Below are 15,228 nucleotides of genomic sequence, written 5' to 3'. Positions count from 1 at the left end.
AACCCATTCATATCATCTTGGACAATTGTGCTAGTATCAATATTTTCAAAAATTCTCGTTTTTCCCCAAATTACCAAATTTTCAGGAAATTGTCTTTGAAATAAATGAACATATTTATAGTTCTACAATGCCCTAAATTCTCAAAATTGTGCGCCATTTTTAGACGCAAGTCCAACTTTTCAACCATCCACCCACTACTCTTCCCATATATCAACATGTTTTTCCTTTCCCAAAATTCCTGTTTTTTCCTGGAATTTTCCAGTAATTTTCTCCCCATTGACAATGAATAGGAAATATACAATCTACTGCATACCCCACATTTCTCATCTGATTGGAACCGTTTTAACATCCACACACTCTACTCACCCTGGACAATCAAACTGTTGGTTATGAAAATTCCAGGAATTCACGGTTTTCCAAAGTCCTATTATTACCTTTTCTTTGAAAGTTTTCATGGTCCACATTTTTCGACCGTTTTTGACCGTTCCATCTTCAAAACATTCCTCTAACTTGGGACAGCAAATTTCTTTCACAATTTCCAGGTTTTCCCGAAATTCCAGGAATTCCAAAACACCCATTTCAAATCAAACTACTACGTCAACATTTTTTAACCGATACCAAAAATTCCAAGACCAACCCATTCATATTATCTAGGAAAATTGTGCTAGTATCAATATTTTCAAAATTTCCCGGTTTCACCGAATTCCCAAATATTCAGGAAATTCCCTTTAAATGAATGGATGTATTCATAGTTCTACAATGCCCTAAATTCTCAAAATAGTGCGCCATTTTTTACCCAAATCCGACTTTTCAACCATCCACCCACTACTCTTCCCATATATCGACGCAAAACATGTTTTTCCTTTCCCAAAATTACCGTTTTTCCCGGATATTTCCAGTAAATTTCTCCCCATTGACAATGAATAGGAAATATACAATCTACTGCATATTCCACATTTCTCATCTGATTGGAACCGTTCCAACACCCACACACTCCACTCACCCTGGACATTTAAACTGTTAGTTATGAAAATTCCAGGAATTCACGGTTTTCCAAAGCCCTATTTTCACCTATTTGTTGGAAGTTTTCACAGTGCACATTTTTCAACCGTTTTTGACCGTTCCAACTTTAAAACATTCCTCTTAGTTGGGACAACAAAAGTTACTTTTTTCGCCCCTACAAATTCCCGGGTTTCCCGAAAGTCCAGGAATTCCGAAATACCCATTTCATTTCAAACTGCTACTACGTCAACATTTTTTAACCGATTCCAAAAATTCCAACACCAACCCATTCATATCATCTAGGACAATTGTGATAGTATCAATATTTAAAAAAGTCCACGGTTTTCCCCAAAATTCCCAAATTTAAGGAAATTCCCTTTGAAATGAATAAATGTATTCATAGTTCTACAATGTCCTAAATTCTCAAAAATGTTGTGCCATTTTTAAACCCAAATCCAACCTTTCAACCATCCACCCACACTAATCTACCCAAATATTGAACACAAAACATGTTTTCCCTGTCCCAAAACTCCCGGTCTTACGGCATTTCCAGTAATTTTCTCACCATTGACAACGAATGGGCATTTTACAATCTACTGCATATCCCACATTTCTCCTCTGATTTGAACAGTTCCAACATCCACACACTCCACTCACTTTGGACAGTCAAACTATTAGTTCAAAAAATTCCAGGAATTCACGGTTTTCCAAAGCCCTATTTTCATCTATTTGTTGGAAGTTTTCACAGTTCACATTTTTCAACCGTTTTTGACTGTTCCGTCTTCAAAACATTCCTCTAAGTTGGGACAGCAAATTTTTTTCACAATTTCCCGGTTTTCCCGAAATTCCAGGAATTCCGAAACACCCATTTCAAATCAAACTGTCACTACGTCAGCATTTTGGACAATCAAACTATTAGTTATGAAAATTCCAGGAATTTACGGTTTTCCAACGCCCTATTTTCACCTATTTGTTGGAAGTTTTCATAGACCACATTTTTCAACCGTTTTTGACCGTTCCACCTTCAAAACATTCCTCTAAGTTGGGACAACGAAAGTTATCTTTTTTTTCCGACAAATTCCCAGTTTTCCTGAAAGTCCAGGAATTCCGAAATACCCATTTCATTTCAAACTGTTACTACGTCAACATTTTTTTACCGATTCCAAAAATTCCAACACAAACTTACTCATATCATCTAGGACAATTGTGCTAGTATCAATATTTTAAAAAAATCCACGGTTTTCCCCAAATTCCCACATTTTCCCTTTGAAATGAATAAATGTATTCATAGTTCTACAATGCCCTAAATTCTCAAAAATGTTGCGCCATTTTTCTTCATAATGTAAAAGTCAGTTGTCTTACACCGACCATGTCCTCGTACAGACCGAGCTGGACAACGTGTCGGCCACGCTGGAAGACGCCGAGAGAAAAGGCATCAAGATGACAAAAGACGTTGCTGGACTGGAAAGCCAACTCCAGGACACGCAGGTTCTCCAAGTTCAGTTCTCTGGGTTCCCAACTATCAACAAGCTAACTCGATATTTTCCCATAGGAGCTTCTCCAGGAGGAGACTCGCCAGAAACTGAACATCAGCAGCCGCACGCGGCAGCTGGAGGAGGAGAAGAACGCCCTCCAGGAGCAGCAGGAGGAGGACGAGGCGGCTCGCAAGAACCTGGACAAGCAGTTGCTGCTCCTCCAGGCTCAGGTAGGTCTCCCGTGTCGCCCCGTCGGCCTCTCCGTTTGACTTCCTCTTCTGTTCGCAGCTCTCAGAGAGCAAGAAGAAGCTGGAGGAGGACGCCGGGACCGTCGATGGTCTGGAGGAGGCCAAGAAGAAGCTGCTGAAGGACGCGGAGCTGTCGGCCCAGCGTCTGGAGGAGAAGACCATGGCTTTTGAGAAGATGGAGAAGACCAAGACCCGTCTGCAGCAGGAGCTGGATGACCTGACCGTTGACCTGGATCACCAGAGGCAGACCGTGTCCAGCCTGGAGAAGAAACAGAAGAAGTTTGACCAGGTCAGATGAAATAGGGTTAGGGTGTAGGGTAGGGTTAGAGTTAGGGTTTGTGTCGCGTCCGAGTGTTGACACGCTCAAGATTGTACTCGCGTGAAAGAGTCCTTCAAAAGAGATGCAGCTTTATGGAAGGTCTGGGTCATAAACAGCTGCCGCACTCGGTCATAAACAGTTCAAAGAAAAGGTGCTTGGAGCGGGTCAGGTTTGCCCCCTCTCTGCTTTGTAGATTTCGGATCATGATATGGTCCTTCCTGTGGCTGTCCAATAGATCAAACAAACCGACACCTCCACGTCGAATCCCATCGCACACAGTGGAGATTTACAAGCTTTAGGCCTTTTGCTTGATAAGATCAAAGACAGCTTTTGTCTTCTCCCAGGGCAACCTGAACTCATGGGAAAATAAGTTGTGTGATAACTTATATACAATTATTCTGACACTTTCTGCCTGGTCCCTGGCTTCAAGCGCGGGTGAAGAATGCTCTACTTGATGTGAAGACCCAAGGAGATGGGAGAGTATTATCTGCTCACACATGCTACCTGGTGGTTGTTTGAGCACACCGCCCTAGTCCCGGACTAATGAACCACGCCCCGCTTCAGTCACACGCAGGGTTCTCGCAGGAATGAGGCGAAAACGTACCCAGACCTACAGTACGTTTCTATGTCACACAAAGTTGCATGACTTCCGGTGAACTATCCACAGTGTGAAGCCGCCTCCAAGATCCTCTCCACGCCGGTGGGAAAATTAGCAGAGTCTCTTCCAAGTAGCATTAGCACTGGAGGAAGAGAGGAAAAGGAAAGGCTAAAGCATGCTACACAAAACAAGCGAACCGCTAGCTTCAGTGTAAAGTAGAGGTGATCTGTCAGGTTCCAACACCGAACTATCTATTAAACAAGACAAGAAGCAAGGAATCAAACAGAGACAGGATTCAATTTAGCTCATGAAGAGAGCGCGTGTGGACCTGCAACCTCGTACAGTGTCACCCCACCGCTCTGAGGAGGGAGCTCCACGCCTCCTCCTTTATTTGGGCATTCCCTGATTACAAAGCTGCAGCTGCTTCTAAGGGGAGGGGTCATAAACAGCTGCTGCACTGGGTCATAAAGAGTTCAAACAAAAAGGTGCTTGGAGCGGTGTCAGGTTTGCCCCCTCTCTGCTTGTAGATTTCGGATCATGATAAGGTCCTTCCTGGGGCTGTCCAAGATCTGAGAAACCGACACCTCTACGGCGCATTCCATCGCACACAGTGGAGGTTTACAAGCCGTCCGCCTTTTGCTTGATAAGATCAAAGACAGCTTTTGTCTTCACGCAGGGCAACCTGTACTCATAGGATAGGATAGGACTTTATTGGCATTGCACAAGTACAACGAAACTTTGAAAACAAAGTTTCGTTGTTGTTGTGCAATGCCAAACCCGTTCAAGATTAGACAAACAAACAGTGTGCAGGGTTACAGAGCAGGAACGCTGATGGGTCGCGACAAAGTGCCCCGTAAAAGATGGGGAAAAAGGTAAAACGCTGGGGTAGGATGAGTAAAAAAAATGCAATCTAGACTGGGCTCCTAAGGGGGCCCAGTCTGGAGTGGAAAAAACCTACATGCCATGCACACATAAACATGTTACAAATAATCACGACAACTCGCAACAGAGGGGGTGGGGGGGAGTTGGAACCCTGGAGGTCAACTGCTGCTATAAAGCGCTGCCAGCCATCCATCACCCCGAAGGGGAATCAAGTGGTGGTGAAGGCGTGGGGGGTGTGTATATGCCCATTTTCTTGGGTGTGTTGATGTACCATAGTGTCCATAGGCCTGGGGCCGTTCTGCATGCAAGCAAAAGTTCGACTCCAGGTGTCGTTGAGGAGGGAGGGAGGTCAAAAGCGTCCATCATTGAGGAGTCCTCGGGGGGGATGTTTTCAGAACAGCCTGCTCCTGTTGTTGCATCAAGGCCCATGGGGCGGCATGGCGTAGTGGGTAGAGCAACCGTGCCAGAAACCTGAGGGTTGCAGGTTCGCTCCCCGCCTCTTACCATCCAAAAAATCGCTGCTGTTGTGTCCTTGGGTGGGACACTTCACCCTTTGCCCCCGGTGCCACTCACACCGGTGAATTGAATGATGAATGATAGGTGGTGGTCGGAGGGGCCGTTGGCGCAAATTGCAGCCACGCTTCCGTCAGTCTACCCCAGGGCAGCTGTGGCTATGAAAGTAGCTTACCACCACCAGGTGTGAATGAATGATGGATTCTACATGTAAAGCGACTTTGGGTACTTAGAAAAGCGCTATATAAATCCCAGTTATTATTATTATTATTATTAAGGCCATTCGAGGGAGTCAAATCGTAGATTAGGATTTAGTTTTTCCGCGAGCAGACATTACAATATCTTGTCTGTTCTATTCCATGCTCTCATATCCAATTTTTTTTAGCAAACAAGTTGTGTGATAACTTATAAACAGTTATCCTGACATGATCGATCCAGATGTCGAGACTATAGATACCTACGGTATCAGTAAATAAATCTTTTTCCTCTGCAGATGCTAGCCGAGGAGAAGAGCATCTCGGCCCGCTACGCAGACGAGCGTGACCGGGCCGAGGCCGAGGCGAGGGACAAGGAGACCAAAGCTCTGTCCGTGACCAGAGCGCTGGACGAGACTCTGGAGGCCAAGGAGGAGCTGGAGCGGGCCAACAAGCAGCTCCGTGGCGAAATGGAGGACCTGATGAACTCCAAGGACGACGTCGGCAAGAACGTGAGCCTTTTCACGGCGCTAAAACACCCCCTGGTTTGTGTCGGTCTCGTGCTGACCTTCTGGTTGCTCGGCTGTGGGACCAAGGTGCACGAGCTGGAGAAGTCCAAGCGCACTCTGGAGCAGCAGCTGGAGGAGATGAAGACCCAGCTGGAGGAGCTGGAGGACGAGCTGCAGGGCACGGAGGACGCCAAGCTGCGCCTGGAGGTCAACATGCAGGCCACCAAGGCCCAGTACGAGCGGGACCTGCAGGCCAAGGACGAGCAGAACGAGGAGAAGAAGAGGGCGCTGGTCAAGCAGGTGGTGCCTCCTCTCTCTCTCTCTCTCTCTCTCTCTCTCTCCGTCCGCCGCTGGCGCAGCGCCTTGACTTGGCTCCTCCCCCTCAGGTGCGGGAGATGGAGGCGGAGCTGGAGGACGAGAGGAAGCAGAAAGCTTTGGCCGTGGCCGCCAAGAAGAAGCTGGAGATGGACCTGAAGGACGTGGAGGGGCAGATCCTAGGAGCCGGCAAGGGGCGGGACGAAGCCATCAAGCAGCTGCGCAAGTTACAGGTGAGAGGAGGGACCACACCTGGTCCTCATTTCACCTTTAGGGCTCCTCAAGTTTGGTCTTAAAACTAAGTCCTATATAGTTGTTTTTTTCAACGCTTAAATCTGGAGATCAACTTAAGATCCTTCAATATAAAGTTGTATTTATTTTTTTGTTTTTTGTATGGCAAACACAAAACATGCAATATTTTCCCCAAAAATATTTTTAGAGTGAAACATTTGATGTGATTGGAGCCTTAAATAGGTCAATAATTCATAACATTTAAATTGATTAAATATTATTTTTGAGCAAATACAGTTGCAAAAAATGTCCACTAAAATTCTTAGGGATCCAAAAAATCTCAGCTCAATAAAGTGTTAAAAATAATATTATTATTAATTATATTATTTAAATTTTTTGACTGTTAACGCTTAAATCTTTAGACCAACTTTACATTTGTTGATGCAAAGTTTTATTTTTATTTTTTTTATGGTTTATACCCTTTTTCTTATTTATTTTTTTATTTTTTTAAACCCTGTTTTTTTTTTTATTGCAAACACAAAATATGTAATGTTTCCCCAAAAATATTTTTAGGGTGAAATATTTGATGTGATTGGAGCCTTAAATAGGTCAATAATTCATAACATTTAATTTGATGAAACATTATTTTTGAGTAATTACAGTTGAAAAAAATCTCCACTAAAATTCTTAGGGATCCAAAAAATCCCAGCTCATTAAAGTGTTAAAAATAATATTATTATTAATTATATTATTTAAATTTTTTGACTGTTAGCGCTAAAATCTCTAGACCAACTTTAGATTTGTTGATACAAAGTTTTATTATTTTATTTTTTATGGTTTATATCCTTTTTTTTATTTTTATATTTTTTTTTTTAAACCCTGTTTTTTTAGTGCAAACACAAAATATGCAATGTTTCCCCAAAAATATTTTTAGGGTGAAATATTTGATGTGATTGGAGCCTTAAATAGGTCAATAATTCATAACATTTAATTTGATGAAACATTATTTTTGAGTAATTACAGTTGAAAAAAATCTCCACTAAAATTCTTAGGGATCCAAAAAATCCCAGCTCATTAAAGTGTTAAAAATAATATTATTATTAATTATATTATTTAAATTTTTTGACTGTTAGCGCTAAAATCTTTAGACCAACTTTAGATTTGTTGATACAAAGTTTTATTTTTATTTTTTTTATGGTTTATACCCTTTTTTTTAATTAAATTTATTTTTTTAAACCCTGTTTTTTTAGTTCAAACACAAAATATGCAATGTTTCCCCAAAAATATTTTTAGGGTGAAATATTTGATGTGATTGGAGCCTTAAATAGGTCAATAATTCATAACATTTAAATTGATTAAACATTATTTTTGAGCAAATACAGTTGCAAAAAATTTCCACTAAAATTCTTAGGGATCCAAAAAATCCCAGCTCATTAAAGTGTTAAAAATAATACTATTATTAATTATATTATTTACATTTTTTGACTGTTAGCGCTAAAATCTTTAGACCAACTTTAGATTTGTTGATACAAAGTTTTATTTTTTAATTTTTTATGGTTTATACCCTTTTTTTTTTTTTTTTTTTTTTTTTTTTTTAACCCTGTTTTTTTAGTGCAAACACAAAATATGCAATGTTTCCCCAAAAATATTTTTAGGGTGAAATATTTGATGTGATTGGAGCCTTAAATAGGTCAATAATTTATAACATTTAATTTGATGAAACATTATTTTTGAGTAATTACAGTTGAAAAAAATCTCCACTAAAATTCTTAGGGATCCAAAAAATACCAGCTCATTAAAGTGTTAAAAATAATATTATTATTAATTATATTATTTAAATTTTTTGACTGTTAGCGCTAAAATCTTTAGACCAACTTTAGATTTGTTGATACAAAGTTTTATTTTTATTTTTTTTATGGTTTATACCCTTTTTTTTAAATTAAATTTTTTTTTTTAAACCCTGTTTTTTTAGTGCAAACACAAAATATGCAATGTTTCCCCAAAAATATTTTTAGGGTGAAATATTTGATGTGATTGGAGCCTTAAATAGGTCAATAATTTATAACATTTAATTTGATGAAACATTATTTTTGAGTAATTACAGTTGAAAAAAATCTCCACTAAAATTCTTAGGGATCCAAAAAATACCAGCTCATTAAAGTGTTAAAAATAATATTATTATTAATTATATTATTTAAATTTTTTGACTGTTAGCGCTAAAATCTTTAGACCAACTTTAGATTTGTTGATACAAAGTTTTATTTTTATTTTTTTTATGGTTTATACCCTTTTTTTTAAATTAAATTTTTTTTTTTAAACCCTGTTTTTTTAGTGCAAACACAAAATATGCAATGTTTCCCCAAAAATATTTTTAGGGTGAAATATTTGATGTGATTGGAGCCTTAAATAGGTCAATAATTTATAACATTTAATTTGATGAAACATTATTTTTGAGTACTTACAGTTGAAAAAAATCTCCACTAAAATTCTTAGGGATCCAAAAAATACCAGCTCATTAAAGTGTTAAAAATAATATTATTGTTAATTATATTATTTACATTTTTTGACTGTTAGCGCTAAAATCTTTAGACCAACTTTAGATTTGTTGATACAAAGTTTTATTTTTTTATTTTTTGTAGATTATACCCTTTTTTTTTTTTTTTTTTTTTTTTTTAACCCTGTTTTTTTAGTGCAAACGCAAAATATGCAATGTTTCCCCAAAAATATTTTTAGGGTGATATATTTGATGTGATTGGAGCCTTAAATAGATCAATAATTCATAACATTTAATTTGATGAAACATTATTTTTGAGTAATTACAGTTGAAAAAAATCTCCACTAAAATTCTTAGGGATCCAAAAAATCCCAGCTCATTAAAGTGTTAAAAATAATATTATTATTAATTATATTATTTAAATGTTTTGACTGTTAGCGCTAAAATCTTTAGACCAACTTTAGATTTGTTGATACAAAGTTTTATTTTTTTATTTTTTATGGTTTATACCCTTTTTTTTAATTAATTTTTTTTTTTTTAAACCCTGTTTTTTTAGTGCAAACACAAAATATGCAATGTTTCCCCAAAAATATTTTTAGGGTGAAATATTTGATGTGATTGGAGCCTTAAATAGGTCAATAATTTATAACATTTAATTTGATGAAACATTATTTTTGAGTAATTACAGTTGAAAAAAATCTCCACTAAAATTCTTAGGGATCCAAAAAGTCCCAGCTCAATAAAGTGTTAAAAATAATATTATTATTAATTATATTATTTACATTTTTTGACTGTTAGCGCTAAAATCTTTAGACCAACTTTAGATTTGTTGATACAAAGTTTTATTTTTTATTTTTTTTATGGTTTATACCCTTTTTTTTATTTTTTTATTTTTTTTTTAAACCCTGTTTTTTTAGTGCAAACACAAAATATGCAATGTTTCCCCAAAAATATTTTTAGGGTGAAACATTTGATGTGATTGGAGCCTTAAATAAGTCAATAATTCATAACATTTAAATTGATTAAACATTATTTTTGAGCAAATACAGTTGCAAAAAATTTCCACTAAAATTCTTAGGGATCCAAAAAATCCCAGCTCATTAAAGTGTTAAAAATAATATTATTATTAATTATATTATTTACATTTTTTGACTGTTAGCGCTAAAATCTTTAGACCAACTTTAGATTTGTTGATACAAAGTTTTATTTTTTATTTTTTTATGGTTTATACCCTTTTTTTTTAAATTAAATTTTTTTTTTTAAACCCTGTTTTTTTAGTGCAAACACAAAATATGCAATGTTTCCCCAAAAATATTTTTAGGGTGAAATATTTGATGTGATTGGAGCCTTAAATAAGTCAATAATTCATAACATTTAAATTGATTAAACATTATTTTTGAGCAAATACAGTTGCAAAAAATTTCCACTAAAATTCTTAGGGATCCAAAAAATCCCAGCTCATTAAAGTGTTAAAAATAATATTATTATTAATTATATTATTTAAATTTTTTGACTGTTAGCGCTAAAATCTTTAGACCAACTTTAGATTTGTTGATACAAAGTTTTATTTTTTTATTTTTTATGGTTTATACCCTTTTTTTTATTTTTATATATTTTTTTTTAAACCCTGTTTTTTTAGTACAAACACAAAATATGCAATGTTTCCCCAAAAATATTTTTAGGGTGAAATATTTGATGTGATTGGAGCCTTAAATAGGTCAATAATTCATAACATTTAATTTGATGAAACATTATTTTTGAGTAATTACAGTTGAAAAAAATCTCCACTAAAATTCTTAGGGATCCAAAAAATACCAGCTCATTAAAGTGTTAAAAATAATATTATTATTCATTATATTATTAAAATTTTTTGACTGTTAGCGCTAAAATCTTTAGACCAACTTTAGATTTGTTGATACAAAGTTTTATCTTTTAATTTTTTATGGTTTGTACCCTTTTTATTTCCTTTTTTTTTAAACCCTGTTTTTTTAGTGCAAACACAAAATATGCAATGTTTCCCCAAAAATATTTTTAGGGTGAAATATTTGATGTGATTGGAGCCTTAAATAGATCAATAATTCATAACATTTAATTTGATGAAACATTATTTTTGAGTAATTACAGTTGAAAAAAATCTCCACTAAAATTCTTAGGGATCCAAAAAATCCCAGCTCATTAAAGTGTTAAAAATAATATTATTATTAATTATATTATTTAAATTTTTTTACTGTTAACGCTAAAATCTTTAGACCAACTTTAGATTTGATGATACAAAGTTTTATTTTTAAATTTTTTATGGTTTATACCCTTTTTTTTTTATTTTAATTTTTTTTAAACCCTGTTTTTTTAGTGCAAACACAAAATATGCAATGTTTCCCCAAAAATATTTTTAGAGTGAAACATTTGATGTGATTGGAGCCTTAAATAAGTCAATAATTCATAACATTTAAATTGATTAAACATTATTTTTGAGCAAATACAGTTGCAAAAAATTTCCACTAAAATTCTTAGGGATCCAAAAAATCCCAGCTCATTAAAGTGTTAAAAATAATATTATTATTAATTATATTATTTACATTTTTTGACTGTTAGCGCTAAAATCTTTAGACCAACTTTAGATTTGATGATACAAAGTTTAATTTTTTAATTTTTTATGGTTTATACCCTTTTTTTTATTTTTATTTTTTTTTAAACCCTGTTATTTTAGTGCAAACACAAAATATGCAATGTTTCCCCAAAAATATTTTTAGAGTGAAACATTTGATGTGATTGGAGCCTTAAATAAGTCAATAATTCATAACATTTAAATTGATTAAACATTATTTTTGAGCAAATACAGTTGCAAAAAATTTCCACTAAAATTCTTAGGGATCCAAAAAATCCCAGCTCATTAAAGTGTTAAAAATAATATTATTATTAATTATATTATATACATTTTTTTACTGTTAGCGCTAAAATCTTTAGACCAACTTTAGATTTGTTGATACAAAGTTTTATTTTTTTTATTTTTTATGGTTTATACCCTTTTTATTTTTTTTATTTTTTTTAAACCCTGTTTTTTTAGTGCAAACACAAAATATGCAATGTTTCCCCAAAAATATTTCTGGCTACTCTACCCACCTCTGCCCACAGGGCATTTCCTGTACGTGGGAAGGGATTCGTTCCCAGGGATTCGAATAAAGAACCAACTCTTTTTCTTTACTATAGTGGCCTCAATAACGGGAACCGGTTCTCAAAAAGGGATTTGAGTCCATGGAATCGGTTCTTTTCTTATCGAACAACCCGGGAGAACTGATTTCGAACATCATCCCGACTGTTAACGCTTAAATCTTTAGACCAACTTTAGATTTGTTGATATAAAGTTTTCTTTTTTTCTTTTTTATCGTTTATGCCCTTTTTTATTTTTATATATATCATTTTTTAAACCCTGTTTTTTTAGTGCAAACACCAAATATACAATATTTTCCCCAAAAATATTTTTAGGGTGAAATATTTGATGTGTTTGGAGCCTTAAATAGGTCAATAATTCATAACATTTAATTTGAATAAACATCATTTTTGAGCAATTACAGTTGGAAATCATCCATCCATCCATTTTTTACCGCTTATTCCCTTCGGGATGGCGGGGGGCGCTGGAGCCTATCTCAGCTACAATCGGACGGAAGGCGTGGTACACCCTGGACAAGTCGCCACCTCATCGCAGGGCCCAGTTGAAAAACATTTCCACTAAAATTCTTAGGGATCCAAAAAATCCCAGCTCATTAAAATGTTAAAAATAATATTATTATTATATATGTTATTTTAATTTTTTGACTGTAAATCTTTAGACCAACTTTAGATTTGTTGATATAAAGTTATTTTTTTTCTGTTTTTTTTAAACCCGTTTTTTTTTAGTGCAAACACAAAATATACAATATTTTCCCAAAAATATTTTTAAGGTGAAATATTTGATGTGTTTGGAGCCTTAAATAGGTCAATAATTTATAACATTTAATTTGATTAAACATTATTTTGGAGCAATTACAGTTGAAAAAAATTCCACAAAAATTATTTGGGATCCAAGTGTTAAAAAGAATATTATTATTATTTATTTTATTTAAATTATTTTACTCTCAACTTTTAAAATCTCTATTTTATTTTTTTAAATATATTTTTAATTGTTGTTTTATGCCCATTTTGTTAAATAATTTTTTTTTATTATGGCAAACACTAAAAATATGCTAAATGTCCCCCCAAAAGTATTTCCAAATGCAGTATTTGATGAGAAGTAATTGTAGACTTAAATTTGTCAATAATTCATAACAACATTTATTTTGATTCATTATTATTTTTTGAGCAATGACATTTTTAAAGAAAGTCCGTACTTTGGAAAAAGAGCAGTTGTCCCATGGCCACGCTCACCTGGCATCTCCTCCAGGCCCAGACCAAGGACTACCAGAGGGAACTGGAGGACGCCCGGGCTTCCAGGGATGATGTCTTTGCGCTGGCCAAGGAGAGTGAGAAGAAGCTGAAGAGTCTGGAGGCGGAGGTCCTGCAGCTGCACGAGGTACACCACCCTCTCCACTACGTGGGACGGGAACATTGCCAAGGTTTTCTGTGACTCTGCAGGACCTGGCGGCGTCAGAGAGAGGCCGACGGCACGCCGAGCAAGAACGAGACGAGCTCCAGGACGAGATCTCCAACAGCGCGTCTGGGAAGTGAGTTCCTTCTTGTCGGTGGCTGGAGAACATCTCCAATTAATGATCAAATACATGTCAACATTAAAATATCACATTGATAAGTGAATACAAACATAACATTGAGAGTATAATCCTAGTAATATTATTCATTAGGATCAAATAATCATTAAAAACCATAAGAGTTTAAGATGATCAGTAAAAAGCCTGAAGACCTTTTTAAAAAATGCTCTCTGGCAGGCTCTTCCACAGGGGTCTTTGTTCTGGTATTTGGTAACGCTAGAAGGCCCTCAGGGTCTGTGAGGGTTGATAGGATGAGAGCAGGTCAGATAGACCTTTAAAAAGGAATAATGGAGCTTTAAAATGGACTCTGAAGCGGACAGGGAGCGAATGCGGCGACTTTAAAACTGGTGTAATATGCGCCCGCCCTTGGTCCTCGTCAGCACGCCTGACTTTTCCAATAAATGTAGATGTTCTTTTCGGGAAGACCAAGGAGCGTTACAATAGTCTAAAGGACACTGGGGGGGGGGGGGGGGGGGGGGAAGCATGCATTAGCACTTCAGTGTTAGCCCGAGAGAGAAACGGGTGGCTACGTTCTTAAGAAGATAAAAACCCTTCTGTTTTCTACCAGGGGCAGAAAGCATGTATTTATGAATGTATATATGTATGTATGTGTGTATGTGTATGTATGTATGCATGTATATATGTATGTATGCATGTATATATGTGTGCATGTATGTGTATGTGTGTGTATGTATTAGAGATGCGCGGATAGGCAATTATTTCATCCGCAACCGCGTCAGAAAGTCGTCAACCATCCGCCATCCACCCGATGTAACGTTTGATCAGAACTGCATCCGCCCGCCATCCGCCCGTTGTTAATCTAATATTAATTAAAAAAAAAAAAAAAGGGTGAAAACTACGCGAATTGCACCTTGTGCAGACAAGATTTTTCGATCGGACACGGAGGAATTAGCGATGTAAAAGACCACGTTGGGACAAAACAACACAAGTCTAATGCCGTTGCTAGCGATACAAGTGGAAAACTTTCAACGCTTTTCGTCGCCCAAACAGATTCTTTGGATGTGATAAATGCCGAAGTTTTATTTACGGAGGCAATAATTGAGCATGGACTTCCAATCGCACTGGCTGATCACATGGGACAGTTAAATGTTTGTAATGCAACCTTTAAAAATCATTACGCGGTGATCGCGGTCCCAAAAATAAACTTTTCTTGCATGATAATGTCCAGAAAAATTCGCTTTATATTACTATAGAGTCCTTTTAACGAATGAGTTTGATGGTTTATCACAAACCTTAAATGAAAGAAGTCCTTTGTTCTCCTGCACCATGCATGCGCAATCCTGTCGGCTGTATTTCACAGCACGACATACTGTTAAAAGTGTTTATACTATTTATACTTTCAATTAACAAATTGAAGTCTTGTGAAAGGTTGACAGGATAACTGGCATTAACTGTCAAAATAATTTCAAACTATTGAAGTTAGCTTACAGAATAAACATGTCAATCAACCCATATGATTTTTGCTGTAATATTTTTGTTTTGAAAAGTCACTGTGACTGATAGAAAAGTGATGGTTTTAGCAACATTTTAACCTGTCTGAATGCTAATAATCATTTTGCGTCGGGGGGCGAAGCCCTGAACCCTCCACCAGGACTTTGTCCTGGACCTACCAGGGCCTGCGGCCCTTGGACCCTGGCTACTAGGTTTTTCTGATTTAAAAGTTGGCAGTTATGGTGAGGTTATAAAGC

General features: G+C 36.0%; 1 protein-coding gene across 2 annotated transcripts in view; it reads left to right on the top strand.

The window, feature by feature from the left end:
- The window catches only part of LOC133615346 (myosin-10-like), a 215,291-nt gene that overhangs the window by 185,929 nt on the left and 14,134 nt on the right, over nucleotides 1-15,228 (top strand). For both annotated transcript variants that reach the window (XM_061973878.2, XM_061973877.2), the window contains 8 exons: nucleotides 2,386-2,490; nucleotides 2,555-2,707; nucleotides 2,766-3,014; nucleotides 5,531-5,743; nucleotides 5,828-6,040; nucleotides 6,127-6,288; nucleotides 13,198-13,326; nucleotides 13,389-13,477. In XM_061973878.2, coding sequence (XP_061829862.2) covers nucleotides 2,386-2,490; nucleotides 2,555-2,707; nucleotides 2,766-3,014; nucleotides 5,531-5,743; nucleotides 5,828-6,040; nucleotides 6,127-6,288; nucleotides 13,198-13,326; nucleotides 13,389-13,477 — 1,313 coding nt within the window. The remainder of the gene's footprint in view (nucleotides 1-2,385; nucleotides 2,491-2,554; nucleotides 2,708-2,765; nucleotides 3,015-5,530; nucleotides 5,744-5,827; nucleotides 6,041-6,126; nucleotides 6,289-13,197; nucleotides 13,327-13,388; nucleotides 13,478-15,228) is intronic.

This window comes from Nerophis lumbriciformis, linkage group LG22, assembly GCF_033978685.3.
Source record: "Nerophis lumbriciformis linkage group LG22, RoL_Nlum_v2.1, whole genome shotgun sequence".
Lineage (NCBI taxonomy): Eukaryota > Metazoa > Chordata > Actinopteri > Syngnathiformes > Syngnathidae > Nerophis > Nerophis lumbriciformis.
The sequence above is the reverse complement of the archived record's forward strand: the minus strand, read 5'-3'. Positions and strand labels throughout refer to the sequence as shown.